The sequence below is a fragment of the Agelaius phoeniceus genome, chromosome 17 (assembly GCF_051311805.1).
Source record: "Agelaius phoeniceus isolate bAgePho1 chromosome 17, bAgePho1.hap1, whole genome shotgun sequence".
Taxonomy (NCBI): domain Eukaryota; kingdom Metazoa; phylum Chordata; class Aves; order Passeriformes; family Icteridae; genus Agelaius; species Agelaius phoeniceus.
This window is the reverse complement of record NC_135281.1, coordinates 15,987,853-16,015,784: the sequence shown is the minus strand read 5'-3', so window position 1 is coordinate 16,015,784 and position 27,932 is coordinate 15,987,853. Positions and strand designations below refer to the sequence as shown.

The 27,932-nt window shown below is 43.5% G+C and overlaps 1 protein-coding gene and 1 long non-coding RNA gene across 5 annotated transcripts in view; one reads left to right on the top strand and one right to left on the bottom strand.

The window, feature by feature from the left end:
- PREX1 (phosphatidylinositol-3,4,5-trisphosphate dependent Rac exchange factor 1) overlaps positions 1–27,932 on the bottom strand; it is a 121,283-nt gene that overhangs the window by 63,144 nt on the left and 30,207 nt on the right. For 3 of the 4 annotated variants that reach the window (XM_077187442.1, XM_054644446.2, XM_054644447.2), the window contains exons 2-3: positions 7,591–7,662; positions 3,264–3,386 (exon numbers count right to left, since the gene is read on the bottom strand). In XM_077187442.1, coding sequence (XP_077043557.1) covers positions 3,264–3,386; positions 7,591–7,662 — 195 coding nt within the window. Of the gene's footprint in view, positions 1–3,263; positions 3,387–7,590; positions 7,663–8,726; positions 8,860–27,932 lie in introns of those variants that run through there. The other variant, XM_077187443.1, reaches the window with a different exon arrangement.
- Positions 3,385–11,873, top strand: LOC143695416 (uncharacterized). The gene is made up of 3 exons (XR_013184576.1): positions 3,385–5,244; positions 6,450–6,908; positions 7,736–11,873. It is a non-coding gene; the product is annotated as an uncharacterized LOC143695416 (long non-coding RNA).

Here is a 27,932-nt window from a genome sequence, read left to right as displayed (position 1 = left end):
CAGGTTCAGAATCTGTAAAATGCTTTTGGGTTTGGTTTAATTAATTTTTCCTTTCCTTGTGCTTCAAAAGAAAGAACTGAGAATAAATAGATGTATGTCCAAACACAAGAACAATGGTACAGAGCAAATAAAACAACAGCCACAAAGGGTATGGTGCAAAGAGATGGAATGCAGATGTTCAGGACTTTTATCCTTCAGCAGCAGCCATTCATGTTGCTATTGGGGTGCAATACTGGGAAGCTGCAAAGAAACAAAAGTTTCTGACCACCAGATGCAGGAAAAGGCAGGCCTGGGTCCACAGCACAACAGAAAAAAAGCAACAGGATTGCTGTCAACCATAAAGACAGGAGAGTTACAGAGTAAAACAGACATAGAAGTTTTTCCCACATCTCCACTCACTTCTCAGCTCCCTGGATGCACACGAGTACCATGCTTGACACCAAAACCAGCAGCCATTAACACAGAATCGTCTGTTACATCAGTGCACACAAAATATCACTGCTCAGGTTTCTGACTGCAGCTTTGAGTGCCTGGAGTTTGGGAGGCTATATTTATATGATGACAAAATCCTTTTGCTAAAGCTCAAGACAGTACAATAATTATACACACACCAGAGTGCTTTCCTCAAGTCTTTCCCAGCTGTACCCCAGGCCATTGACCCACAAATATGAGAACTATGCTTAAAATGACTCCATGTCTGAAGTGTTTCATTTCCTCTCTGGGTGATACTCAGTCCTAGGCTCTATGGGTAGCCTGGTGAGGAAATTATCAGTTACATAATTACAGACGTTAGCCCAGGAATTCTGAACCTGCAGTTGCTCTAGGTTAAAGTGCAATTATGGTCAGAGATGTGACCAGATAAAAATGGCACTTTCTTACTCAGCAAATCTGCTGGATACACAGCTAGACCTTCTGTTTTAGTGACAGAAGCAAGACTGTACTGTTCTCAGTTTGGTTAAAATAAGTCTTTAACCATTAGTTTATTCTCCAAACATATTATTTTGGATCCATTAGTACTGCCCACAAATTAATGCAAATTTGAAAACCATTTTGACTAGAAAAAAGCAAATAAGACATGTAGAAAACCGCAACATTTTATTTGAACATATTTTTAACAAAGCATGGCATTTTCTTGTTTCAAGCAGGCTGAAACCAACCTTGTCAACATCAAAAACCCGAACAGAAGACATAATTCTCAATGAAACAATATCCCCGATGACTTAGACAGTAAAACTGATCACTCATGCAACATTGCTCCAAAAAATGAGCATAACACACATTTCCCTAGAACAAGATTCTAGCTATTACATCCCCAAACCTCTAGCAATATGGCAATATCAGAAACAAAGGATCAGACCATTCTCTGCCCTTCTGCTCAGTCACACACAGTCACAGCCTCTCCTGCCCTGCAAAAGTGAGCCTGTGCTCACAAGGTGTGGTCACTCCACTGTCAGCCCACGTGCCCTCTCTGAGACATGTCTCACATGCTCTTCTTGTTTATGGCTGTACACTGGATTTGGAATGAATACTCAGGGATGTTCTGCATCACCTGTTACAGTCACACTGTACCGAGCTCCAGAGTAAACTCTAGCACCTACCATCAGACAATGAATTTCTGATCACCCAACCAAATGGAGTACAGTAGGGCAGACAATGTCTGTCTTCTGACACAAAACAATTTTTCACACCTGAATATCACAGCAAGCACACTTCATCATCTCTTATAATATTTCAAAAAGACAATATGCAATAATTTCTTTTTTGGAATTCTTGCCAAATCTGCTTGCTTGCTTGCTTGCTTGAGGTGTTACTCAAGACTTGAATCCTTCTGAACTAAAGGTCCTTGGGACAATATTGAGCCCATAACAATTACCATCCCTTGATGTATTCAAAAAAGGTGTCAGTGTGGCACTTGAGCACATGGTTTAATGGTGAACATGGTGGTGGTGCTGAGACTTGATGGTCTTAAAGGTCTTTTCCAACCTTAATGATTCCATAATTCTATAAAAGCAGTGTTCTGTTTCTGAAGGCTGGTGGATCGTTGCCAAGTAAGGCTCTTCTAGGCCAAGACAGACCAGAACAAGTCTGGCCTATGTAGACTCTAAAGGACATTAAGGACACACAAATCTCATGAAGAGGACCCAAGCACTGCATGGGTTGCAGCTGCAAGGGCTGCACAGACACCCAGGCTGCTGCAACCTGTGACCCCAGGCTGCTGCAAGGGCTGCACAGACACCCAGGCTGCTGCAAGGGCTGCACAGACACCCAGGCTGCTGCAAGGGCTGCACAGACACCCAGGCTGCTGCAACCTGTGACCCCAGGCTGCTGCAAGGGCTGCACAGACACCCAGGCTGCTGCAACCTGTGACCCCAGGCTGCTGCAAGGGCTGCACAGACACCCAGGCTGCTGCAAGGGCTGCATTGACACCCAGGCTGCTGCAACCTGTGACCCCAGGCTGCTGCAAGGGCTGCACAGACACCCAGGCTGCTGCAACCTGTGACCCCAGGCTGCTGCAAGGGCTGCACAGACACCCAGGCTGCTGCAAGGGCTGCATTGACACCCAGGCTGCTGCAACCTGTGACCCCAGGCTGCTGCAAGGGCTGCACAGACACCCAGGCTGCTGCAACCTGTGACCCCAGGCTGCTGCAAGGGCTGCACAGACACCCAGGCTGCTGCAAGGGCTGCACAGACACCCAGGCTGCTGCAAGGGCTGCACGGACACCCAGGCTGCTGCAAGGGCTGCACTGACACCCAGGCTGCTGCAAGGGCTGCACGGACACCCAGGCTGCTGCAAGGGCTACACAGACACCCAGGCTGCTGCAACCTGTGACCCAGGCTGCTGCAAGGGCTGTTTGGGCAGGGAGCATGAACATCACACACCCCTGCCTGCAATACCAGGCAAGCACCTGCAGGAATACTGTTTCTGAGGCACTTGAAATTGTGCTGCATTTTTGAAACTTTTAAAACAAAAGCAGACAAATTCTCAGCAATAAAATGTGATCAAATGGGTGAGAAAAAAATGAAAAAGTTCAACAGGAAAGGGAAGAGTTTCTAAAAATATATCGTTGTTTAGCTCAGTTTGATGTGGTGTCCATTGTTCTAGCCTCATTCACAAGTTTTTTCCCACCCTACCTTCACCTTTCACACAAGACACACATTGTCATAGCATTGCTACAAGCCTTAGAGATTAGGGCTTGCTAAGGGGCTGGAGAGCTTATGACAGGAAACTGTATTTTCAGATAGCATTAAGTCATTGTACTTACAAATTTTAAGAAAACATTTCCCAGTTCATGCTGAGACTGGGGTTCTGGTTGCAAACAAAATTCCAGAGCAGCCAGGAACTCCTTGTGAACACCAAGAATGTCTTCAATGTTAGAAAATAAGATCTGAAATATAAGGAGAAAAAACATTGCTCGTTTTTAATATATGTCAGTGTTTTGTGCTAAGTACTAATGCCAAAATACTGTGGAGCTCTAGACTTACCATGAAAAGATCCAGAGCTCAGACAGGGACTTGTAAAGAATGAATTACACTGTATTTGCCCCTTTCCTAGCCCCCTATAAAAATCTTTATTGCAACTGAAATACCTGCTGTAAATTAAGGTTATCTTTGCAGACCCCTGAGCATGATAAATGCAAACAACCTCTTTTAAGTCTTGAGAATATTTCCTATGAGAACATCCAGGTAAATGGAACCACAAGGCCAAATTCATTTTGCAGGAGACAGAAGCAGGGAGTAGTTTGCCTTTCCCTCCCATGCATTAGAAATCCCTTTCTTCCAGAAAGGGACTTGAAGGTATCACACACAAGGGTATACCTGTAAATAGGAGACAAGATCTGCCATATGGATCCAGCCTTACACTGCCCAGAGTACAGAATAGTGTGCATTTCTCACAAACCTCAAGAGCAGCATTTAGAGTTCCCTTTCACTGACCTCAGTGACTCCAAAAGGCACATGTAGAGGGGAAGAGGCCCCTTGTTCAATCTTTTATTTAAAGGTAATGGTGGCAGTTAAATGATCCCTGTGATTAGAATATACATATGCCAAGGGGAATAAACTGCCAGGGTGAAAGATGCTATAAACACATTATTAATCTTGGTCATTTTTGTACAAAATATGAGAAGAAAGTGTGAATCCAGGTGTAGGAGATGGAATACTACCTAGAGGGGGCAGAAGTCCTGACGTGAGGTGACAGCCATCGGTACTGGCAGCCACTGGAGGGAAGGCTAAATGGGCAGAGTAAATCCTGAAGTCTACAGTGGTACACATGTTGCAGACAATGTTTCTATCCCATTGCTTTAACCATGTCACTTGCAAAGAGAAGACCAGCAGTGCAGTCAAGCAAGCTTTCACATTGGAAGAAGCCTCTCAGATCTGGCTCAGTGAGCGGGTGGCCCTAAAGTATGCAGCGTGACAGAACCAGCCTTCATCTTCCTGGCATTTGCTGTGGGAAGTGATCATGCCTAACATCTCCAAATACTTCCTAAAATGCCTTACTGTAACACTAAACTCTTCAGCTTTATGCAGTGCTTCACCAGACATAGCACTGAGTCAGCCTGGTGGCTGGTGATGTGAAGCAATTCAGATAAACAATAATCTGTAAATTAAGTCTAATCATTAAAGTTAGGACTGAAACCTCAATTCCTGGTTTAAAACCAGAATGGGTAGACAAGATCAGGAATTCAAGATCCTCCTCTTTGCACGTAGCCAGGTTCAACTCCATATTTCCATTACTCACAAAGATGGGCAGAGTATTTATCTCAAATTCCTCCTTCAAGCTGACTGCCTGTCCAGAGCAGAGCCTGTTGTATCTTCCTTGTCTTTGCTTCTCTCTCCCTTCAGGAATTCTGAGATCAAGTGCTTTGCACCATCATTATTGCCCACTTGTGCCTCAGAGCTCCTTTCTAGCTCTCAAGAAGATGAAAGATTCCGACACACTGAATTTGCACTGGCTGGCTCTGAACCCAAAAAAGGCCAGGGATCTAGGATCCTTTCACTGTTCCCTAAAAACTTCCTGTTCTAATTCCAGTGGAGCCTGCAAGCGCTCTGTCACGGGGTTGAAAGTGATGTGCTGATGCAGTAGCCCTTGCCTGCATTGCTGTGCCAGAAGTGGATTAACAAGTAAGAGGAAAACATCTGTCAGGGATGATTTCATCCTTCAGGAGCAGTCTTCAGCTTGCAATCTGTGCAAGCTAATGAATTCTGAGGTGATCAGTAAAGCTCTGCTTGCAGCACAATTTGCAGGTAAGAGTCACTTGAAAATCAAGGCAGCAGACAGACCTTGACTGCACATGCCCCTCTACCAAATCCAGTTACCAGCCTTGTGCACACCCTCAAGCTGTACTGCCCTCAAAACTGCTCTATCAGTGAAGTGACAGCAGTGCCTGCTGTGAGCATAGCATAATAGTAACACATCAGGAGAGTTATTCTCACATGAGGCACTGAATAAATTCAAACCAATTTTTATGATCTTGCTGCAGCTGTTAGTCACTGGCACGCTTGTAAAATCTGGGCCCAGCACAGGACTCAGTCTGGCCTTTCTGGAGAGGGCTACAGTGGCTAAAGATTACTGAAATCTATTACTGAAATCTCTGGTGCTTAGCACCAGCTGTAGGAGAGAACTGCAAAATAATACTGGAGGCAATAACCCAGCTTATCTTAAAAATCACCTTCTCCTTTTGCTCAGAGGTGAGTGACTGCCTGAATGCCCTGCATTTTCATCTAGGCATTTCTGCACATGAAGAAAGAGAGTAAAGATGCTGCCAAACCATTTTTATAGTCTCTTCTACTGTCAGCCATCTCACAGCTCTCTGGTGACTCAAGACACATAATATCAGCAGGCAGATTATCAGAAGTCCCAACACCACCTTGCTTTTCCTGGCCCTACCACCTAGGTGGGAGAAAGGAGCGGGAAATAAAAAACAAGTATCTTTCAACTGCAGGAAAGACAAATTATTTGGTATAGCAGGAGATGGGGGGTGGAAAGAGGAGACAATATTAACTCTGGAAACTATGGACACATGAAAACTGTGCCTTGTAATTCTGTTTCACCTGAAATAGGCATAAGCCTTTTTATTACTGAAGGGAAGTTCTCTTACTGAAAGCTGGGTTATTGTAATAACAGCAATAAATGAGCTTTCACAGTGGCCTCAAAAAGATCCCCCCAGACATTTCGAGAATGACACAAAAATAAAGTGGTACTTCCCCAGAGGAGTATGAAGCGACTTCAAGTACAAATTCTACTGTACAGGATTTGTAGGCACTGCATCTGATTATGTGGAAGTCAAAATTGATACTCATTTTGATGACATGAATAATGATAGAATAATAATTGTTATCAAGATCAACAAATAGTTGTGTAAGTTTATTTTCATGCAGACCTTGGTTTTTCCACGCTTCTATGTACACAAAGTCTACTGTCACTAATCACTTTTCTACTTTTTCTTCAGTCACCCCTAACTTACTCCAGGTGCTGGACAGTGACTTTTTGGAGAGTGGGGATTTCCAGATTTGAAGACAGCAAGAGGCTGAGCTCCACAAAGCTGCCAGCAGTCTTGCTCCAGCCCGTTCTGATGGCAGCCAGTCAATACCACACCTTGCTGGCCTGAAGAACTGACAGCCAGGCTGGGGCTGGAACCCTGGTGACCCGGTTCATGCAGGAAGCCTGGCGCAGGAAACAGAGGAGCCAGCCAGGGGAAACGCAGCAGCTGCAGCAGCACTGCAGGCGTGACACACCTCCTGCGGCTGCCCTGCTCCCACAGGCTGACTCAGGAGCTGCAGGACCAAACACAAGTGCAGCAAAGCACCATCCAGTGGCAAACAAACCGCGCCCTGTCCCACTCACCACTGGCTTTCACTTGCCTTTGTGTATGAAGAGGGATTTGGTTTCATGTGCATATGTGTACAAGGTGAGTTTTTTAGCCAAATAACTACAGGAAAGTGTTTTGTGTATTTATGACATTAATGAACAACATGCACCCCTGTGACCACAGGCACTAGAGAAGCCTGTACCTCACAGTTCTCTATGTCCCTTAACTATTGCCAGGGCAAAATTCATTCAGGAACCTCCTTGTGCAAGGGTCTCACAATATGTAGACCTCCCACAAAAACCCAAATTCCTTTCCACAAAAACACAAAGGAAAATTCTTGCCTCCTTCTCATAAGCCCTATCAAATTTCTGTTAGTAGAAAACAGCAGATGCAAATTGGCTACCTGAATACTGTCAAACAAAACAGACAAGGGCCATGGATTCCCTGCCATTCCTCTCAAAAACATTGAAATGGCCCCTCAGTACTCTACTCAGCATTTCACAAATCTTGCCAAAAGTTAGTATTTCTGACAACACTACACTGTTGTCAAATTTTACTAAAATTAGCTGGTGAGATGAAAAATTACTGGAAGATGACAGCTATAAGAATGGGCAAACAGATTGACAGATAAACTGTCAACATGAGCTCCTTTCCTTAGGGAATCAGCTTAATAATAAACATCAATATGACAAGAGGATATCTGATATTCATATCCCTGAATCTAGCCTTTCATTGCAAATCACTTCACCTACCAAGAAAACAAGGAAGACAGAAGAAATACCTTAACATTCTCCTCTGTTATGTACTTCTCAGCTTTGTCCACTGCATTCTGTCGGATCCGGTGAAGAAATGCCTGCAGAGATAAAAGAAGATTTATGTTCAAATTGTTTGATAATAGTTTGATTTCACTCTTTTGTTTCCTCTAGGTTCCCATCAACACAGTTTGGCTGATTACCTTTAAGACTGAAAGAATGTAAACATTTAGGAACTCCCCACCACAGATACCCCAGGCTGCACACAGGCACTACCCAAGACATTTCCTACAAGCTGTTGGGCTTTGCTTGACAATAAATATCTTCTCTTTGTTGAAGCTTTTAGCTTTAATTATCTGTTACTAGCAGTAGCCAACAGCAGGGTCCACTGGCTCCTCTGAAGGATTCCCGTGGCTCCAGGATGCAGCTGTTCCACCCCGGGGCAGAGGTGTGTGTCAGCAAGGGACTGCAGGAACAAGGAAGGGACAGTCACACTGCTAGAGCCATGAGCTGGGGCTGGGGACAAGTTCAACAGACCAGTATGCGGGGAAGGGAAATGGAAATCACCAGACAGTGTCTGTGATACACTGTCCTGTTCACTTTATTTCAGTGGGTTAAAAAAAGATGAAGCAAAGCTAGAACTTTTCACTTAGGTCGGATTTCCCCTTCTCTCAGCTCTGCACAACTCTGGCTTTAACAGCCAAATCAATAAACAGCTGCCAGATACAAATGGACAGTGATCTGAATATCAGCCTGAAAAGCATAACTCCGGCTGCTGGAAGTTGGGAGGACCTACTTGCATTTGCACTGAACACACCCACAAACCTATTTGATTCAGTGGAAAGGGTTTAGAAAAGAACACTTCATGAGATTTCCATCTCAAGACTCCACTGGTTTAGCAACTACTGGCTAAAAGGCACTTCTGAACTGAGAGCAGGGGATTTTCCTATCCACAGGCATCAGCAGAGACGGAAATACCTCCAGGAGAGACTGAAGGGCAACCAGGGAGGACAGCATCTGCTGCAATAAACTATGTAACGTCTGCAAAGAAGGGAAGAGAGCTTTTCTCTCTGGTCCTCTCAGTGATTTCTAACTTGCCTCCCGTACAAAGGAGTGAGCCCTGGGGAATGCAGTGAACAAGGATGAAAGAACTTCTCTTACCCACCTGAGAGAGTGAGGGCAAGTTGGTCATGTCTTCGTTTAGGGCACAAAGCAGCTTTGTTACAGCTTGATAACAAAAAGCCTTTAAAAGCTGAACTATTCCTGAGCAAGGTCCATGTCAACTGGTGCACAGTCCTCTTTTGCTTTTTCCCTTTTGCCTGCTGGGATCAGCAGCAGCTTACAACCTGTTAAGAAGCAATGCCACTGAACCAAACTTACAGCTTATGGAATGCCTTCATCTCTGGTGTTTTGCTTGGCACACAGTGAACATGTTCCTCTGACTTTCAGCTCTAAAAGGGGCACGTCTCTGTTTCAGCTAAGGCATTGCTCTCTGTCATTCATCAGCCATTCACACTTTACAGGGCAGATACCAGTAAAAAAGACATTAATTAATGAGGCACAGAGACCTACATTTGTTTATAGCCCTGGATTTTCAACCCGCTTTTGAACAAATTTCAGGGACCATAACCACATGGCTCCTCTAGTACTGCTAAATAGAAAGATCTCAGCTAGATTCCAGCTAGATACGGAGAACTCGGAGGAGTCTGTGGGGACTAAGAAGTTTGAAGAATAGATTCCTGCATCAAAGGAACAGGACACATGTGCTAGTGACAGAAGGGTTATTTTGTAAGGACCAGCCAGTCCGCCCTGCCAATAATCTGGCCAGGAAGTGTAGCACGCAGCAGCAGTCAGGGAACTGCCTGAGATGAAGTGTTCAGCATTATTCCTGATGACAGGAGGAATAGCTGCTGCACTCCCACTTCAGCTCTGGTGTGAGAGCTGAGCATTAGTAACAGGCATCTGAGTCATACAAGGTGGCACATCATTCTACACACTCATTCGCTAACAGTAAGCCAGGCAGTGATTTTCCTTGCTTTAATCACAAACATGTTTGGAGACAACAAACCCAACTGAAATGATCAATTAATCTACATAATTAGCAGCTCCACTGGTGACTAATAATTACCTGCACATCAGTCCTAGTATGAAGGGTCTAATAATAGAGAGCTGTATACAGGAAGTGCAAATCACATTAGCTGTTACAGGCCACTCAATAAAAAAGTGGAGACTGTTAATCTAAAAAACAGTTTTTCTGTGCTGCTTGTCTGAAAAGACCACATGATGTGAGCACAAGAAAGGGAGAAAAGAAGATAGGAAAATCAAATGAAAACTAAAAAAGGCATAGAAGCAGACAGAGGAAGAAGGATGAAAGACCTAGAAGGGAAACAGTCGACTTTGTAGATAGTCTTTCAAATCTCCTACAGCCTCTGATTTGCCTTCATGTGCATGGACAGCAGTCTATCCAGTAACAATAAAACAAGACAGTTACAAAATATTTTGGTCTTACAAATTTAATAGTCTACTTTCTGAAATGCAATTCCCCTCAAATTAACAAAACTTAGTGATGCAGAACAAGTTTGTTCCCCATTTTTCAGTACCTACTGAGGTGCAAGAAGAATCTTTTGCAACACAGTCATTCAAATAAAAAGTATGAAAACCACAAGCTATTAAACAGCAGCTCACGGAGATAATCGTGCATGTCCCGTTCACATGGCAACACCACTTTCTTCCAAACCACTTCCTGCTTGGAAAAAGCAACCCTTTCCCAGAGATGTTATTCTGACATTCAGGTCAGCATTTCCCAAACTTCTCCGGTGATTTTTTTTGCGCTGCTTGTTTTATTAGGGTCTAAGCTCATCTGTACCAGCACTAGCCCTCTCGTCACCTGCTGACACAGACTCCAAGATCCATTACACAAGTAGCGTGCAACTATTTTGGGGGAAGGGAGTGCTATGATATTTCATGAGACCTATTGATTTAGCTGGAAAATCAGAGTTATTTGGACCAGAACATCACAAAAGTGATGCCAAAAGAGAGATGGTGGTGGTGGATGAATATTTTAAAAAATTCATCCTATGAATTCATGCCTCTATGTTATTTACATTCCAAAATATTTTGTTCCAGAAGAGGAAGTAGTTGAAAAGGTGAAAGCTTGTCTGGTCACTAAAGTAACTGAGACAAATTCTCTCTGGCTGCTCCAACCTCTTCACACTCTACACAACTCATATAGAAATTCAAGGGGTCTGTTCCTTGGCACTTTTCACAAGGAGCTTTCAGGGACCCCCCAGTATAACCCTTTCCATCCACAACACCTTCAATCTGTGCAGCAACTAGCCTCCAAGGAGATGTGGAAGCATGGGGGTCAGCTTTCTTAGGAGATCTTGGAAGTATGACCTAGGGACTCTGAAAATCATTCCTAGGACACTGCAAGATGATCACAATCACCCCTCCAGTGCAATCAAGAGCAGAAATCTCTACTGTGGCACGCTGTTGGTTTCCTCTTCTCTGAAACTATCAGGTATAACTGAAACAACAACCAACTGCAGATCACTGAGACTGTTGAAGAGCTGAAACTGATGAATAGGCAACAGAAGTAGGCTCTGCTTCCTTCTATCTTCTTGTTGTACCCTGGTCAGGACTTACAAGGATAACAATTTCACAAAAAGCAGAGATAAGAAGATGGCTGACATCTTTCCTCCCTATCCCCCCACACTGCGTTGCTCCCCTGCCACTCCAAGTGCTTCACTGTGCTCACACTGGGCCAGGTCTGAGCCACCCAAGCTGTTTGTTTGGGCAGCAGAGAAAGACAGAAGCACTGGAAGAGCCTATGGATCCAGAACAAGAACAGGTCATGGCACAAGGCAGGGAAAAAATGGGAAACCGGGCTGAGCAATTTTCATACTCCTGACAAAGATTGTAAAGGCCCCATCTTCCATATTGATGTGCTCAGTATTAGGAAAACAGTCCAGAGAAGACTTGTTTTGGCTTAAAATTCTGTGGTAACATAATGTTTATTTGTGCACTGTAAGCTGTTGTCCCAGAGGTCTGCAATTCCCAAACTCAGCAGGCCACAGCTGATGTTCCTCATGTCATGCATAAGCGCAATTTATAGTTTATCTTACAGTACAAAGCCTTGATGGATTCAAGCAAATCTATAACAAATTAGAATGAGCAGTGAAATGTTTCCTTTCTGCTTCACATCATGTTGGACAAGTTCCTTCCAATACAGACTAATAGAAACATACTACAAATCTAGAATGAAATTTCAGTATAAAAGTTCATTTCATTAAATAAGTACTTTTTAATGGCCCCTTTTGTATGAAAGTGTTTTGTTTTTCTATTCACGGTCCTCATAATCCACTGTTTCAATGAAATCTCATTGTTTTGAGTGTCTTTGCAGCACCTCTAAACCACAAAAGCACAGAATATATTTTAAGGAAACAATCAGCTAATTGTTAGTTGTTGTCACATGAAACACATGAAGCAACTATTAAAGATAACTCTTAAATGCTTTTCATATGAGCCTGGTTGAACTCAGCTTGTAGCCTTAACCAGGGAAAACTAGTATTTTCCATCTTCTACATAGCAGAAGTAACAGAAGCAAAACACTTGGGATGAGGCAGTGACAGTTTGCTCATGCCCCTTCTCAAAACTCATGTTTAAGGCAGACACTTCCTCAAACATTCAGAAATAGCAAGAGACTTCTTACTAAACAGCAAGGGAGGCCAAGTGTGCCTGCCCCTGAGGGAAACGAAAAGGAGAACAGAAACAGAGAGCGGGTGAGGCCACCGGTCCCCCTGTTGCTGGAGAAGAACAACTCAAAGCACAATCCTGTAAAACCTGTTTCCTGAACAGCTGACTGGAATGTCACATTGCACTTAAGAGAAAAGTGAGACAATTTCATTAAACTCATCAGTGATCAGGACTGATTCAGAGCAAGGGTCCAGGGATCTAAATGAGCCTAGAATTTTCAGAGTTAATATTAATAATTGCTTTGCACTTGTGCCATCAATTGTTTAAAGCTTCTTGCAAGTGCAGATCTCTTGTTTCCAAGAAAATGTGTTCACAGTGACAAAGTAAGAGGTGACATGAACAATAAATTCTAACATTTGACCATCACTAGCATCTTTACCTTGCAACTACAGCACAGGGGTCATATATATGAACAAGAACTTGCAAGCATAATTTTAATTTCTCTTTTTTTCATTACTTGAATTAGTGTTGCCACTAAATTTGGCCACTAGAAGTCTTTGCCTCCGTACCAAAAAACCCTATTTCTTTAGCAAAGCAGCTCAAAGGTCCTGTGGGAACCTTTCAGCTTTTCTGAAATAGTCTGACAAATTGAGTGTTTGCTGAAGTTCAAGTTTTAAGAGCAAATGCATCCTTGTTCATATTACTCACTTGTTAGCTTTGAACCTTGTCATTTTGATCATGTTCTTTTGCTTTCTATCAGATAAGTAGTTCATAAGCTAAAGCTCTACACAAATGACAGGAAACAAAAATCCTGCATCCCCATCCCACATGTTAAATGCAGTTCTCACCTGAGGTCTGAAAGACAATGCAATAAATAATCTCCAAGTAACATAACAATGACTGCACAGGGCTATTAAAACCTTTCAGCATTTCCCTTCCAGGGTGTTGCTGGGCTCACAGCCTTGGCTCACCACCCAGCTCGGAATGCAGACACCTCAGCTGGGGTGAACCTGCCTCAGATCTGCTGCTCCTGCCATGGCCTCAGTGCTGTGCAGGTTAACCAAGGCCGACTGCTGTCCATCCTGGAGTCTGCTGCATTTTAAAGACAGATGAAGTAATTCTTGGGCAAATAGAGATGACTGCTTTTCCAACATCTCTTGCTGTCCTGGGCAAACGCCAGTATAGAATGTAGAATACTGGGCCTGAGTCAGGTTTTTCAGTTATGAAATTAAGTTAGAATATTGGAAATCAGAAGCAACTCCTTTGACATTACTAGCATTACACATGTAAAATGGAGCAATACTGAAGCAACAGTACTACTTTTAAAGAGCCTATTACTATAGCTCTTACTGGAAACCCAGTATTCCCTCACTGCTCAATTACTGGCTGCTATATTAATATTTCTATAAAAGCACATTTTAAATTATCAGTGTCTGGAGAAGAAGGAAGAACTTAAGCATCAGATGAGTTCATTATACTAAAATTCTCCTAAACAATAGAGCCACAGCTGTGAGAGAGAGCAACTCTGCAAAAACATTGTGCCTGTAGCTGAGCTCTACAGGCAAATTAATTCATCAGCAAACACCTGAACAGGGACTTGCCTGATAGACAGAGGTGTTTAGTAAGAGGAAATAGCACCAGAAATATCTTTTATTGCCCTAATTTCAGGCTTCCTGTGTATCAAACTGGCTTTAAAGCCTCAAAGCTTATTGGTACTTTTTTTTTTATCAATCCTCTGAAGAGGAACTAAATTATTAGCTAACCAAGGTGATTAATAAAAAGAAAAAAGAAAAAAGTCACACACAACATGGAGTATCAAACACTCTCTGCAAACAGCTCAGGCAGTCTGAGGTGTAGAAGCTGCACAATGATTTCACACACACAAAAGCACAGGAGTTACAGGAGGCACCATCTCTTCCCACAGCAGACTGCATGAACATTTGCAAAATAAGCAGATTCCATTTCAGGTGAAACTGGAAAGCGCCTCAGAAAAGAAATGCAGCTTCAGTTGCAAGATCCAGATATGTCACAAGCGTAAGATCCTTTGACCTGAAGCATACTCTTGATGGGTATTTTTTGTAATTGTATAGATACATGTACCCGTATTACAAAACCACCACTCATGCTGGCAATTCAATAAATATTAACTAAGCATTGATCATGGCAATTTGAAACTTCTTCCCCACTTCTTAGTCTGACATATGGTGAATGCTGATAAATACTACATGAAATATAAAGGAGCAGTCAGAAATTCTGCTATTTAAAATTAATTAATAAGTGCATGTATGAATAAAATGTTTGAATAAATAAACTTGATTATTTCTTTAAATACTAGATGAGAGAAACAGCTACTGCTAATATGAAGTACATGCCTGAGATAATACTGAAACTCTGATTTGTCCTTAGCCAATCCTGAATTTTAAGATTCCTGCAGTTAGGGCCACACTTTATCTGATTTATCTTACATCTATCTTGTCGTTCTTACACTGCCTGTAACATTAAATCAATCACAAAATACTGGCATTGCACAGCACTGGGACTTTCAGCTGTGCTTTAAGGACTCAGACATTCCAACTGCTTTCTCCTCACTTTGAATTTCTTGACAGAGGTCCAGCACAAAATGGCTTCTGTCAACAAATCTCTGGGGCTTAAGTGAGGATTCACCTCATCTATTCGCACCCCCTGAAAGCTGAAGCCCTCCCTGAGTTAGTGATCCAGGTTCCCACTACAACAGAGCAATGGGCAGGCAGCTTAGAGGATGAGTCACTGCTGTAGGAGGATGCTTAAGAAGAGGGGCCGAATTTCCATCTAGAAAGGCTTTCTCTTTCTGGGTAACAAATTTAGCTCAGACCAGTGTCCTCTGCTGTACCCCTGTCACTGCATGGGCAAATACAAATTCCAGGGCAGTGAGGGTTACTGAGTCGTCTCTAGAAGTGAACCAGGACTGTGTCAGTCACTCATGGACACTTAGGGACATGGGGGCACTGCAAGTTGACACATGCAAAATTCACATGCACGGACATTCTCAGCACGGTGGTACTCCGAGACTAATCACAAGTGAGCTGATCTAGCAGCACTTCCCAGAAAAAGTCTTATACAAAGAACGCTCTAAAAAGATCCCGGACCATTACCTTCACTTCCAGCATACTGCTGTTAACACTGGAATTCTGCAACAAAAAAAGCCAGTCAAACCAAATTCATGCTTTGACTGATCGAGGGAGGTGGAACTGAAGGGAAGTCTTAGAGAAATACGTTGCAGTGTTTCTCACTCCAAAGAGAGATCCCTTTCTTAAGGAGGAGCAGTTTTAATTTAAATTACAAAAACCTTTTGTGAAGTGAAAGACAGGCTGGTGCTGCAGAAGGGCCATTGTCTCTTCTCTATCATTGCCCTGACCTCTGCTAGTCCCTCCTCCCCCAGTCGCTAATATTTGCATTCTCGGACAGGTCAGAAGATCCCAATTCACTTCAGGGCCCCAAAAGCTATATTCTCACCTCTGAAATCCTTCAGGACTCATTGCTATTAATTTCTGCATATCTCCCGTACCCTGACTTCTCTTGACACCTCTTCATGCCCTCCCTCCTGTACATCGTTATCTCTATAACACTTTGAATAATCTCATTATTGTAGACTTTAAAAACCTCCTCCTCTTTGCTTAAGCATGCCCTTTTGTGAATATCTATCCCTCAAAGATTCTAGCCCATTCAAATATCAATAGAAAATGTATTTGTTTGGATTTTCAAAAGAAACTTAAGAAAGCTACATGCATAATTCTCTCAATCCTTTGGAATATTCTCCCTTACTGGCCTCTTCATGTCATTTTCCCTGTTCTACAATCATGAGATTATTTTAATCATTTTACTGTACCATGGCACTCTTCAAAATGCTTTCAGGATAAAATTTGGTTGAACAGTATGGTTTGCTTCATTCCACTTTTATGTAGAGAAATAAATTCGGACAAGTCTGTGTCTACTCAGTCTTTATGGTACTTTAACAAAAGTTTGTTTCAGAAGTAAAGGCCCAGTAAACAACACATGCATTTTTCAGGATTCAACTCGTATTACTTACATTCACTATGTTCATAGTGAAGAGATGCCTGCAGATTGCAACCTGGTCTACGTTAGAGACTCCAGCTACTAAGATCCTATCAGCACCAGGGGATGTTTAATCAGGTTTCAGGCTCTACACAGCTACTCTTTTTTCAGGAGGGAGGTAAAAGCATCAGAGAGACTAGAAACAAGTGGTATCCAGAAAAAGTAAAATCAAGATGATGAATGAAACTGCAGCAAAAATTAGAATTTCTTGAAATAGTATTTCAAGATAACAATCTAAGCTGAAGAACTTTGCTATCAGAAAGACGATTCTCTTCCTCTTCTACTCTCTTTCCAGTGATGGAAATACACTTAATACACTAAACATTAAATAGACAACACAGAGGAAAACTTTAAAATTAAATCTAGTTCCCTGAAGCCCATGGAATGCTCTTCTTTAGTTGCAACACAGCCTAGGACCTCACCTAACTGAAGGAGACCAGTTCAGCTGCCATCAGTTCACTGTCATCACTTGCCCTAAATTACCTGTGAATCTAAAGCCCACATAGCATTTCTCGGGTGACCCACAAACTTCATCTACATTGCAAACGTGTAACAAAATCCCAGGATCTCATTTCCTAGGAACACTGTATATGCCCTGATGATACGTACTTAAGATTGTCTCTCATAAGCTATTTTAGCATCAGACTTTGGATCTTAATATTGAGATTGCTTCCAGAGGTTTCCTCTGCAGGCCAGGTCTGTCTGGCGGGGCTGGGCAGCAGCAGCCCAGCTCCCGAACACGGCCGAGAGAGGGGTCCCGGGTTTTCCCTGAAGCCCCGGGCAGCTGTTCGGTGAGGCAGGTGTCGATAAGGTCCAACAGGCGCTCCTACGAGCAGAGCATCGCTCACGGTGGGAGCAGGCAGCAGGGGCCGAAGCCCCGCAGCGGTGGCCAACTCCTCGCAGTGAGGCCTGCCTGCTCAGCGGGCCCTGCCTCAGCGGCCCTGCCTCAGCGGGCCCGGCTCAGCGGCCCTGCCTCAGCGGCCCTGCCTCAGCGGGCCCGGCTCAGCGGCCCTGCCTCAGCGGGCCCGGCTCAGCGGGCCCGGCTCGCCAGCCCTGCCTCAGCGGGCCCGGCTCAGCGGCCCTGCCTCAGCGGCCCTGCCTCAGCGGCCCTGCCTCAGCGGGCCCGGCTCAGCGGGCACGGCTCAGCGGCCCCGGCTCAGCGGCCCTGCCTCAGCGGCCCTGCCTCAGCGGCCCCGGCTCAGCGGCCCTGCCTCAGCGGGCCCGGCTCAGCGGCCCTACCTCAGCGGGCCCTACCTCAGCGGGCCCTACCTCAGCGGCCCTGCCTCAGCGGGCCCTACCTCAGCGGGCCCGGCCTCACCGGCCCTGCCTCAGTGGCCCTGCCTCAGCGGACCCGGCTCAGCGGCGCCGGCTCAGCGGCCCCGGCTCCTCTCCGTGCCGAGAGCGGAGAGCCAGAGCTGCCCCAGCCCCAACCTCCGGTACCTCTCTCACCAGGAGAAACCCCTCAGCTAAGAGAGCAGCCAGTCCCATCCCTGCCCTGAACCTCGGCCACTGCTACTGTCTCTCGTAAGTACCGATTGTTATTGTCTCTCAGCAACAGATGGGAGAAAATTCCCTGAGAGAAAGAAAACGAAAGGAGCAATCTTAACCTCCAACACAGTGCATTTACACTTCCTACCACAGGAAAGAAAGGAACTCGGCTTTTGAGTTTCCAGTTTCTTAGCATGTGCTTCGCCCTCACCCGGTGACTGCCCTTGCACACACAGACAGGTTGCACGCACAGCTGCACATGCAAAATCTGCCTTGATGTATTTGCAATTATTTACACACAAAAAAAGACAGGGAAAAAAAAAACCGACGAGCAGCTTTCACATGTTGGTTTAAAAAAGAATTAGACAAATGAACCTCACAAGTACACTTTCATTACTACCCCAGAGCAGGAACAGACGGTTTGGCTGAAGGTCCAGCAGCTGATCTGAGCTGGTTTTCCCAGCCAATCTGCACCATTTTGAACTGGGCACCCACCACCTGGGTGCTCACGGGAATGGCTCAGAGTTTTCCCACCAGATTGCCTATACTGCAACACAGTGGAAAGCACACTGTTTGGGAAAAAAAAGGCAGGAGAAAATCCTTAATTAATTATGAAATAAAATGCCAACATTTTAACAAAATCAGAAATCTCCCTGAAAGCAATGTTATTCATGGCCCCTTTTTTTTTTCTTCTCTTTCAGAAACAGCATTACAGACCTAAAGGCCACTGCAGTGGTCTAGAGCCAACCTCTGACCACAGGGCACCTCAGAAACATCCTCAGAAAGCTTACTCAACTTACTGGGTCAGAGTTCCTGCCCAGCTTTACATACCTAGAACAGTTAGGCTACTCAAAACCACACCGGTTTGGGGTGCTCAGACAGACCTAAACTCTTCACTGCACCCAATACTCAATGGTTAGCAGTCACATTTCCTCTCGGACAAATGGAAAATATGCCATTTTGTCAGGTCTAAGAGCTAGATGAGTCTAAAACCACTGCCTATCCCACCGCCTCAAGATAATCAGCGCTGGGTTTCATAGTTCCCTTTCAAATACATTCGTTTTCTTGTGACAGACTGAAGAAAACCTCTCTCTCATGGTGGCATTCCTTCTCTGCACACATGTTCTTGCAGAACACAATCATATCACACACAGTCTTAAACTCCAGCTTCCTGTGAAACAGAGTGAAGAATGAGACCATTATATTTTAAACATAAAGGGGAAGTTGAGCTAGTGAAGCTTGCTGCAGCCCCCGAACTGAAGGGCTCCAGCAGGCAGGCTGCCCTCCCCAGCCTTCCCATGGCCTCGGACGGCCTGCAGGGTCTGCGAGGCCGTGCTGCTGTTGCTGGTGCCAGGTCTGGTGTCCGGGCTTGTGGCAGGAGGGCGGTGTTGGCAGCTGTTTCTAATCTATGCATAGTCTAGAGCCCTGTGCTTTGGCATGGCTGCTTTTGTGTTGTCAGGGATGTTGGTGTCAGAGCTTTGTGTTGATTTTTCAAAGTTCAGTTAAGTGTCCCAGAGATTTTTTTTTGTCATTTCTTGCTTAGCTTCTCTTCTGCTTCCTGCTATAAGACTAGCAGAGAGTATTCTAAGCTTTCCTCCCCAGAAAACCACAGGACAGCTTTGAGGGTCAGTAGATTAAAAAAAGGAAGGTCCGGCTCTTCCCAGTTCAGAGAAGGGATTCCCAGAGTACAGAGAGCAAGACGCTGCTTAGGCTGATAGCAAAGAAAGAAGGATTGCAGTTCCAGTTTTCTTCCTGTTTTTGCTTTGTCCACCATCTGTAGTGCATTTAAACGCAGTTCCTTAATTTGGTACATGGCTCAAATAAAAAGGGATTTGATAAAGGATCCTGTATTGATGTGGAAGTTGATGGAGCATCCAGAATTTCCTGGTACCTTTACTGTGCAAAGACTGAAACAGTCACTAGAACGGATGTTGCCTCTATAAGCTTCTAAACACTTATTCTTAAAAGCTTTTAGATCTATTGCGTTTTCTATGGGAATGACCAACAGTTATTTAACATATCTGATGTCTAAATTCAACTTTTTGTGTGTGTTTTGTCTTTTAAGTTGGCTAATGCAGTTGTGCTTAGGTATGCAAATTAGGTGTGTTTTTTTCTCTGAACAGTCAGCTATTTAGGCAGAGTAGCTGTGAAAAGAGACCCACAAGTGGAGCCTATTTATAATCCAGGACTTCACACTTTATTTTGTAGAAGTAAAATTGGTTACTGTTTTAATAAAAAACGGAGTTGAAACAGGCATTTATTTAATTGGCGGAACTTTAAATTCCAGCTTGATGTAGGGAATTCCAAGCATCTGCATAGATGCACCACAAGACACTGGCAGTCTGAGAGTGTTTCTTTTATTAAATTCTGTGGTATTTTTCCACTCTAAATATTTTATGACAAATAAAAGCCCTGCTCGGTGTGAGCACTCAGTAACTGGCAATCAGCTGAGTTCACAGATGTGATTGGTACTCTTGCAAAGGCTACATTCAATGCAGCGTGTAAATGTGGTAGATGAGGTTTAAAACAGCTATTTGCTTTGGCCCAGCGTGCACCTGAGCTTGGCAGCATATTTTGAGGTTTGATTTTTGGACTGATAGAGATGGATCCTTGGGGGAAGTAGTGCCAGCTGTGTCAGAGGTGACTGGAATGGACATGGATTGGGAGCTGCTGCACTGGAAGATAAGATGAATGGCAGGAGAATTTGCTCTAAAGGGAACTCCGTGTGTGAATTTCTTTGCTAGATTGTAGGTGCTACTAGTCAGTCTCTAATGAAAAGGCAGCCGAAGGGAAAGTATTGCAGGGGAGAAGACAGCAGCATGAATGAATGGTTTTCTAAACTCACCAGCCAGTGCACTGGCATGCAGGCAGCATGCTTGATGCCCTTTCTTCAGCAGGGACAATTCTTGCATGGGATGGAGTGGTGAACAAAGTCATATGTAATCCCAACGGCAGCTCTGCAGATATGAGATACCTACATTGAAAATAGTTCACTTTCCAGAGGACTGTCCTGGTGATAGGTCCTCAAGCTGCTTTAATAATTGCTTTTATAAGGCAGGGGAGAAAGGTGTGGCAGAACTGAGAAAAGGGCAGGTTGCAGAAACAGGTTGAGAATTGGAGAGATGTTTCCTAGCAATGTAATGCAGTTGGCTTCAGATGAAGGAAGGTCAAATTTTATCTGGTTTTCATTTAAAAACGTCATGATACTTCAAACTCCTGTTTTGATCACAAAGCCCCTTCTAAAATTAAAATTTCAGTAATTCCTTTTAAGGTTTTCCATCTATTTGCACCTCTGTAAAGAAAGAGCAAGTGTATATACCAAAGGTACGTTTTTAGCTTTGCTCTAGACTATGCATAGATTAGAAACAGCTGCCAACACCGCCCTCCTGCCACAAGCCCGGACACCAGACCTGGCACCAGCAACAGCAGCACGGCCTCGCAGACCCTGCAGGCCGTCCGAGGCCATGGGAAGGCTGGGGAGGGCAGCCTGCCTGCTGGAGCCCTTCAGTTCGGGGGCTGCAGCAAGCTTCACTAGGCTCAACTCTGAGCCGTTCCCGTCAGCACCCAGCTGGTGGGTGCCCAGTTCAAAATGGTGCAGATTGGTTGGGAAAACCAGCTCAGATCAGCTGCTGGACCTTTCTTCCATCATAGATGATGCTGACATTTTTTATTTTCAAAGTATTTCATTTTTCATGTCTGAATGCTGAAGCAACAAAATAACCACAGGGTTATTTCAGGAAAATCTGCTTTGAGTGCTCCTTGATTTGTTATCTTTCCTACAAAAGCTTAATAAATCACCACTAATTTGTAAGGGAGAGATGGCATGGTTCAAGCAAACTCTGTAAAACACTAGAATATTTCAAACACCTCTGTAAAACAAACAGAACATTGGTCATATTAATATAGGCAAAAACTAAGTCTTTTCAGGTAATTATGAAAGAAACAGAAATTGGGAAATAAAGTAAAAAGAAATGCTAGTACAGCTGGTCATGAACAAAGACATGCTATAGATACTGAAGCCCACTGTTCTCACCAGAATAGTTTCATGATACCTATATACACATTTTACAATTATCCAAAAGGGTCGGGTAAAAGGAGGTACAGCACGAGTGACAACTTCCTTCCCAGAATTCAAACTTCTTTCCTTTAGCTTTTTCCAGAAACAGCAGAAGGAACAATAGAGAATATGGGGGAAGGAGACAGGCAGACCTGTGAAGAAGTGAGGTGTGTGAACAAAAGGCAAAATTTTCCTTACAAGTTTTCACATGGTGCCCTGGCATAAGATAGCACTAGGGCGCTAATGAGCCTGCACCTTGGGGGAGTGACTGCAGAGGTTCCTTGCTTAAAATTTAGAATATACCTAAATTCTGTCTCTGAAATAACTGATTAATTTTGACCTAACACAGAATTAAATACTGTCTCTGACATGACAAAATAAGTGACAGTAACAATATAAGCACTGCCCAAGAACATTTTGGCATACCTTGCCAAGATTTCTGCACTCCGTTGCTTCTTTTTTCACTCTTTGATAAACCCAGTTATAAGATCCTTACTTTTAGGTCTGTAACGTGTTATAGGATGTTCTGTTCTAGTTTAGTAGGAAAAGGAAAGTAAATGCTTGTATATCAAAAGGTGTTTTTTCTCCTAATGGGACAGTTTTTTGCCAGGACTCACAAGGACAGGGAACACAACCCATCCTGGCTCCATGGTGACAGCTCATGGAGGTCTCTCTAAAGACAGCAGATGTGCTTGACTGATCTGCATCTTTTGGTTCACAGTACTCCAAGACATGAACTTAGGTTTAGGATCTGCAAGGATCTGTTCCTCTTAGTCTTGGTGCCTTTGCATTTGGATCTCCAAATTTCATGCTAAGCACTCACCACCTACCTCTTTCTTAGAAAGACATTTAATATGGGAAGTCCCTGTCAGTAACACCCCGCAGGACACAACTTGCATGTCAGATGCCCAATGCAACTTACAGCTAGTTAAAAAGGATTTTGGTTTTATAGAAATGATCTGTGGCTCTTACCAAGGCTTGATTTTCTATATGAAAAACTACACAAATGTGTATACATCTTCAGCTCCTCTAGCCCACACTACACTTTCCCTCTCCCGAGTGTCCAAGAAAGTACACACAGGTAACCAAGGTGACCAGCAAACCACCCCCCAAATGCAAGGAGTAGATTTCTCTCATTACATTGCCAACAATACTGTTAGGCTCAGCTCACCCTGGGTCAGAGGCACCAGGAGACACAGACTCCACTCTGCTCAGCTCATCCCAGTGCTCAGTGGCAGGGCAGGGAGGCCCTGCCTGCCCCAATTAAAGCACTTCACACATGCGAGTTTATCACAAGGCTGTGTTTTTATGATCTGTCTCTCTCTCCCAGCAGGAGGCTCAAGCATGTCCCTGAGAGTGTGTTATCTCTACACAGGAATTCTCTTCACAAAGCAGGCAGATAATCAACAACACTAGGCACAATAAATGCAGCTTCCCCACACTGATACTCAGCATTCTCAGCTGTAAAGTCACTTTGAGCAAAATTATTTCCTCCTTGCCAAATCTTCTGGTTTTAACCCTTTCCTCCCAACACAAGGCTTGTTTGGGCTAAGAATTTCACAGGATGTATAAAGAAACATTTTTTAATTTGCTTCTCTCATGAGAGTCCAGCTTAGTCTTATTCTTTGTGTTTCTTATGTATTGTTTCTAGAGACTTCAGCTTTCTTAAATCAACATGACCAGCCCAAGAGAAGGGAATTACTTAATCCCCTAAAAGAATACATGGGATTATTTAGAGAAAAGTATTTTTATATTGATGAAAAGTGATAGTCTTTCACTGTTGGGGTTATTTTTTAGTGTTCTATAGTCTTAATCTATCCTATTGTAAAGTTTAAACACAGAATGGCAAATGACCAATTCCTGAATTTAAATCCCACCAATAAAATGGTGCCACTTATAACCTAAAGTAATCCACCTACAGCCTACAGTAAATCCCTTTGGATTCTCCATTGGCATTTCTTCATTTGCAAAAGATAAACAGCATCATTTATCTACATCTTTGCCATGACAACATAAACTAATGTACAGATTTAGACAAAGCCTATCTATCCTATCTCTTAAGACTTGTAAGGCATAGTTCTTAAAACAAAGACAGCAGCAGGTCCACCTCTTTCCTGTGCCGGGGGCCCCAGAGCTGGAGAAAGTACTCTAAATGGGGTATTGGGAGAGCAGAATAGAAAACTCCCATCCTAGCCATAGATAAAACACCAGATTTTAGTTAAGGGTGTTAACAAATGTTTCCAGGGTAACCTAATGGAACCAAATGAAAAGCAACACAGAGCTACTCTTACCTTCCTAAATGGACACAACAAGGTACATCTCCTGCTAATGGAGCTCTCTTAACATGAGCACCTTCTACTCATGACAGCCACCACCAGTTTTGCATGGAGCAGCTTAAGCATTCCTTGAGAAATGTACCAGAAAGCTTCTTGAGCACAATGTGGAAGTTGAGCTCTTCAAAACTATTCAGCAAAGAGTTAAATTAATCAGCATTTACCTTATATCACTAAGACATACACCACAGAAACATCTAAAGACACTGGCAAATATTAATCCTTTCTCTTCACCACTCCACTCAACAAGAGCAATTACGTCTGAGTTGCATAATTGTTTTTCCATTGCAATATCCTCAGACTGGAAAGCAAAGCTTCTAGAGATAAAAATGATATGACTGAACTACATAGAGATAGAAACTGATACAGCTGAACTGCAAGGTAATAGAAGCTCTCTGCCTAAAATGTCCAGGGAATTACTACTTTCACCTGAGGGTGCATCTTCTTTGCTGACTCTCACCTGTCATTCAGGAACTAAGAGCACTATTTATTAAAAAAGCCTCTCTTATGTCCTTCCTCCTTTTGAGTCATCACAGCAGCCACTTATACCCTTCAAATTTAGGAAAAAAACAGTAATAGAGGAACAACACTTTCCAACTGTTTTTCTTCAAACTTTACCAGATTTTAAAAGATTTGTTCACATACACTAGCATAAACTAGTCTTTATCATGTCAAGCACACACAGAACAAATGTTTAAAAGACATGCTCTGTTTTCCAAAGGCTCGTTATGGTGACCATGAACAATGGGAAGATTTATTCCAGGTAAGACCAGTGAGCCATGCAAGGATGTTTTAAATGCTCAAACTCACCAGATAAAACTTCAATCACTGTAAGAACATCTTGCCCTACTGAAGAGACAATTCCAGAGACAATTCTGGATGTTCCAGAGACAATTCTGCACTGGCTGAATATCTCACAAGCTATTGTTTCTGCACCCTGTATTCCATCATGTTGCATTTTTGATAGCTTTTGTAGGACATACTCTTAGAATTGGCTTTTGTAAAACATCTTTGATGACTGACAGATTGCATCCAAACCAGCTGCATGAGCAGAGAAGTGGTATTTTTTTCTGCAAAACACCCAGACCCTTCATGCAACATACACCAGAAAGGACAAGCCTCTTGCAGAGATTTACAGCTTTGTATACAGCAGGTGCTCTTAAAAAATAACTAATTATACAATATCCCTGGGCTCTTCTACATGATTTGATTATCAAGATGCTAGTTGCTAAAACCATATTCTGGTGCTGACAGTAATCTCTAGAATGGTCTGTTCTGTCACCATCCCAGTGATGAAGGTGAGGCTGACTGGCCAGGAGTTTCCCTGGTCCTTTGTCTTGCACTTCTAGAAAATGGGACTAACATTGACTTTTCCTCCAGTCGTCAGGCACCTCTCCCACTCTCCATTATTTTTCAGAGATGATGATGGGAAAGCAGCTTAGCAACAACATCTGCCAGCTCCCTCAGCACCCATGGGTGCATCCCATCGGGGCTCATGGATTTCTGGGCATTTAGTCTGCCTGGCTGAGATCTAACACAACCCTCTATAACCAAGGTTAAGTCTTCCCTTCTCCAACCTTCCACTCCTACCTCCAGGGCCTGGGACTCCTCCAAGCTGACCACTTATATCAAGACTTTACATGAGAATGAAGAGGTGGAATGAAGAAATGTGGGCAAAAGAGAGTATTTTGATCTTGCTAATTTAAAGGGATTTAGTTAAGCAGGTACAAACCTCAATGCAGACACTGATTTCTATCAAAGTATCTTAGATCAGGTTAGTTTGAAACTCCCCATAGATCTAAGCTGAACTGCCAACAACCACTGCTAAAAGGTTTGCACATGAGTAGCCCTTTGGTTTAAAATTCCTTCCCTTAGGTTGGGAGGAAACTAGTTCTAATTCAAGGAAGAAACTAGTACTTTTTCATGCAGGGTGATACAACAATAATAAAAGAAGTCATAGCCCAGCTCTATCCATCTTTTCAATATCTGCTTCAAGTCACAATGAGAACAGAAGAACTATAAGGCTTTGTCTGGCTGACATTTGCATAACAATGCCAAAAGTTCTTTGAGTCAAGCTTCTGCTCAAGGCCCAGTTTCATGGCTATTTGCCTATGCTGATTGCAATGATGCTGGCTGTCTAGAAGCCCCAATTCTAAAAGGCCCCACTACAGTTGTATTTGTGGGTTGAAATCTGGAAGGCCATTTTCAATAGGATATGTGATTTTACTGCTCAGGTATCGAGTGTGACAATGATGTTACAGAGCATCACAAGGATTCCAGCCCTTGCTCTCGGGTAGCAACCCTTACAACTGACACTCCAAGGCTCTTCTGTTATTCATTAAGGATCACATACTCAGATGGTGAAAAAAGGATGTTCCATTTCTAAAGTCTGAGGATTTGTGAAGTTCATTAAAATTTCATTCCTGAATCTCCAGCATTCTCAGGACTTGGGGCATTTAGCTAACAAAACAAAACTAACATTTCAGACACGCCTGATCAGCTCTGGACATTTATCTAGAACCAGAATGTACCAAAGGCCAGGTCTCATCAGTGTGCCTGACAGTTCAGCAACCCTCCTTTCTGCAAGCTAGAGCAACGATGGCATGATCACGCTAACTCCAGGACACCCAAGAGCCTCCCAAGTTGTCCTGTTAACTAAAGATGCTCTCTTCAGAATCGCCCACTGAGATGAAATATGAGAAGCTGAAAGCCTCCCTCACAAAGAGAAATAGGCTCAGTTACCAAAACGTCACACGGCAATATAAGCTGTCCTGACCCAGAAGCATCAATCTCACATTGCACTAAGTACAACGGAGCAGTCACTGAGGCTAAGCCTCCCATCACAAACAATATTCCTAGCAGTATTTCTGCACACAGCAGACCTTCCTTGGCAGCTTGCATTTCACTCTATTCTGAAGTCTTACCAACAAAAACGCTCTTATAACTTCCCACAAAAGAAGCCAGGAAATCTGACTATCAAATGCAAGCAAAATTACCAGAGTTGGAGCACTTGAAAGAAGAAGTGTGCATGCTATTTAAAATTTGTTATAGATAAGATGAGCAACTGATCAGCACAGCCGTCTCTAGAAAAATCAAGTGTTAAGAACCATTCTGATAATCAAACCAAGACATGCAAAACAGTCCAGGGATTTTTAATGGTAACGTAGGTCAGATGACAGAGCATTAGTCAAATGCTCACAAATCTCTTACCTATTGCAGCACAGTGAATGCAAAAGAATATTGAAATCAAGATAAAATGTTACAGGCATACAATACAAGAATGCAGAACAGGAATGATTACGGTTTTTGTGTTCCTAAGGAAACCCTCTACCTCTCACTCCCTCCTTTCCATTTATATCTCCCAGAAAAATGTCAGCTCCAAGGCCTTCCCAAAGCACTCAGCAATTGAATCTTGGAAACAAGCCTGGAAAGTTGAATCCAGTTCTGATGAGAGGGGTATCCTTCCCTGAAGGTTTTAGATTTTCCTGTACACAAAAAATTTCATTGCACTGTCAGGATATTGTACCAGCAAGGGGGGGACGGGTGACATTGCCAGCTCCTTCCTTCCAGCGGGCAAGGAGCAAAGCCCCTTCAGCCCAGAGTGACTGTGCAGCAGTGAGAGGCTTCAGGCTCCCCCTCAGCACAGCAGGGCACTGGCCTGGACCCGGCCCAGGGCTTGCTTCCCACACTCTTCTGCCCTAGTTAC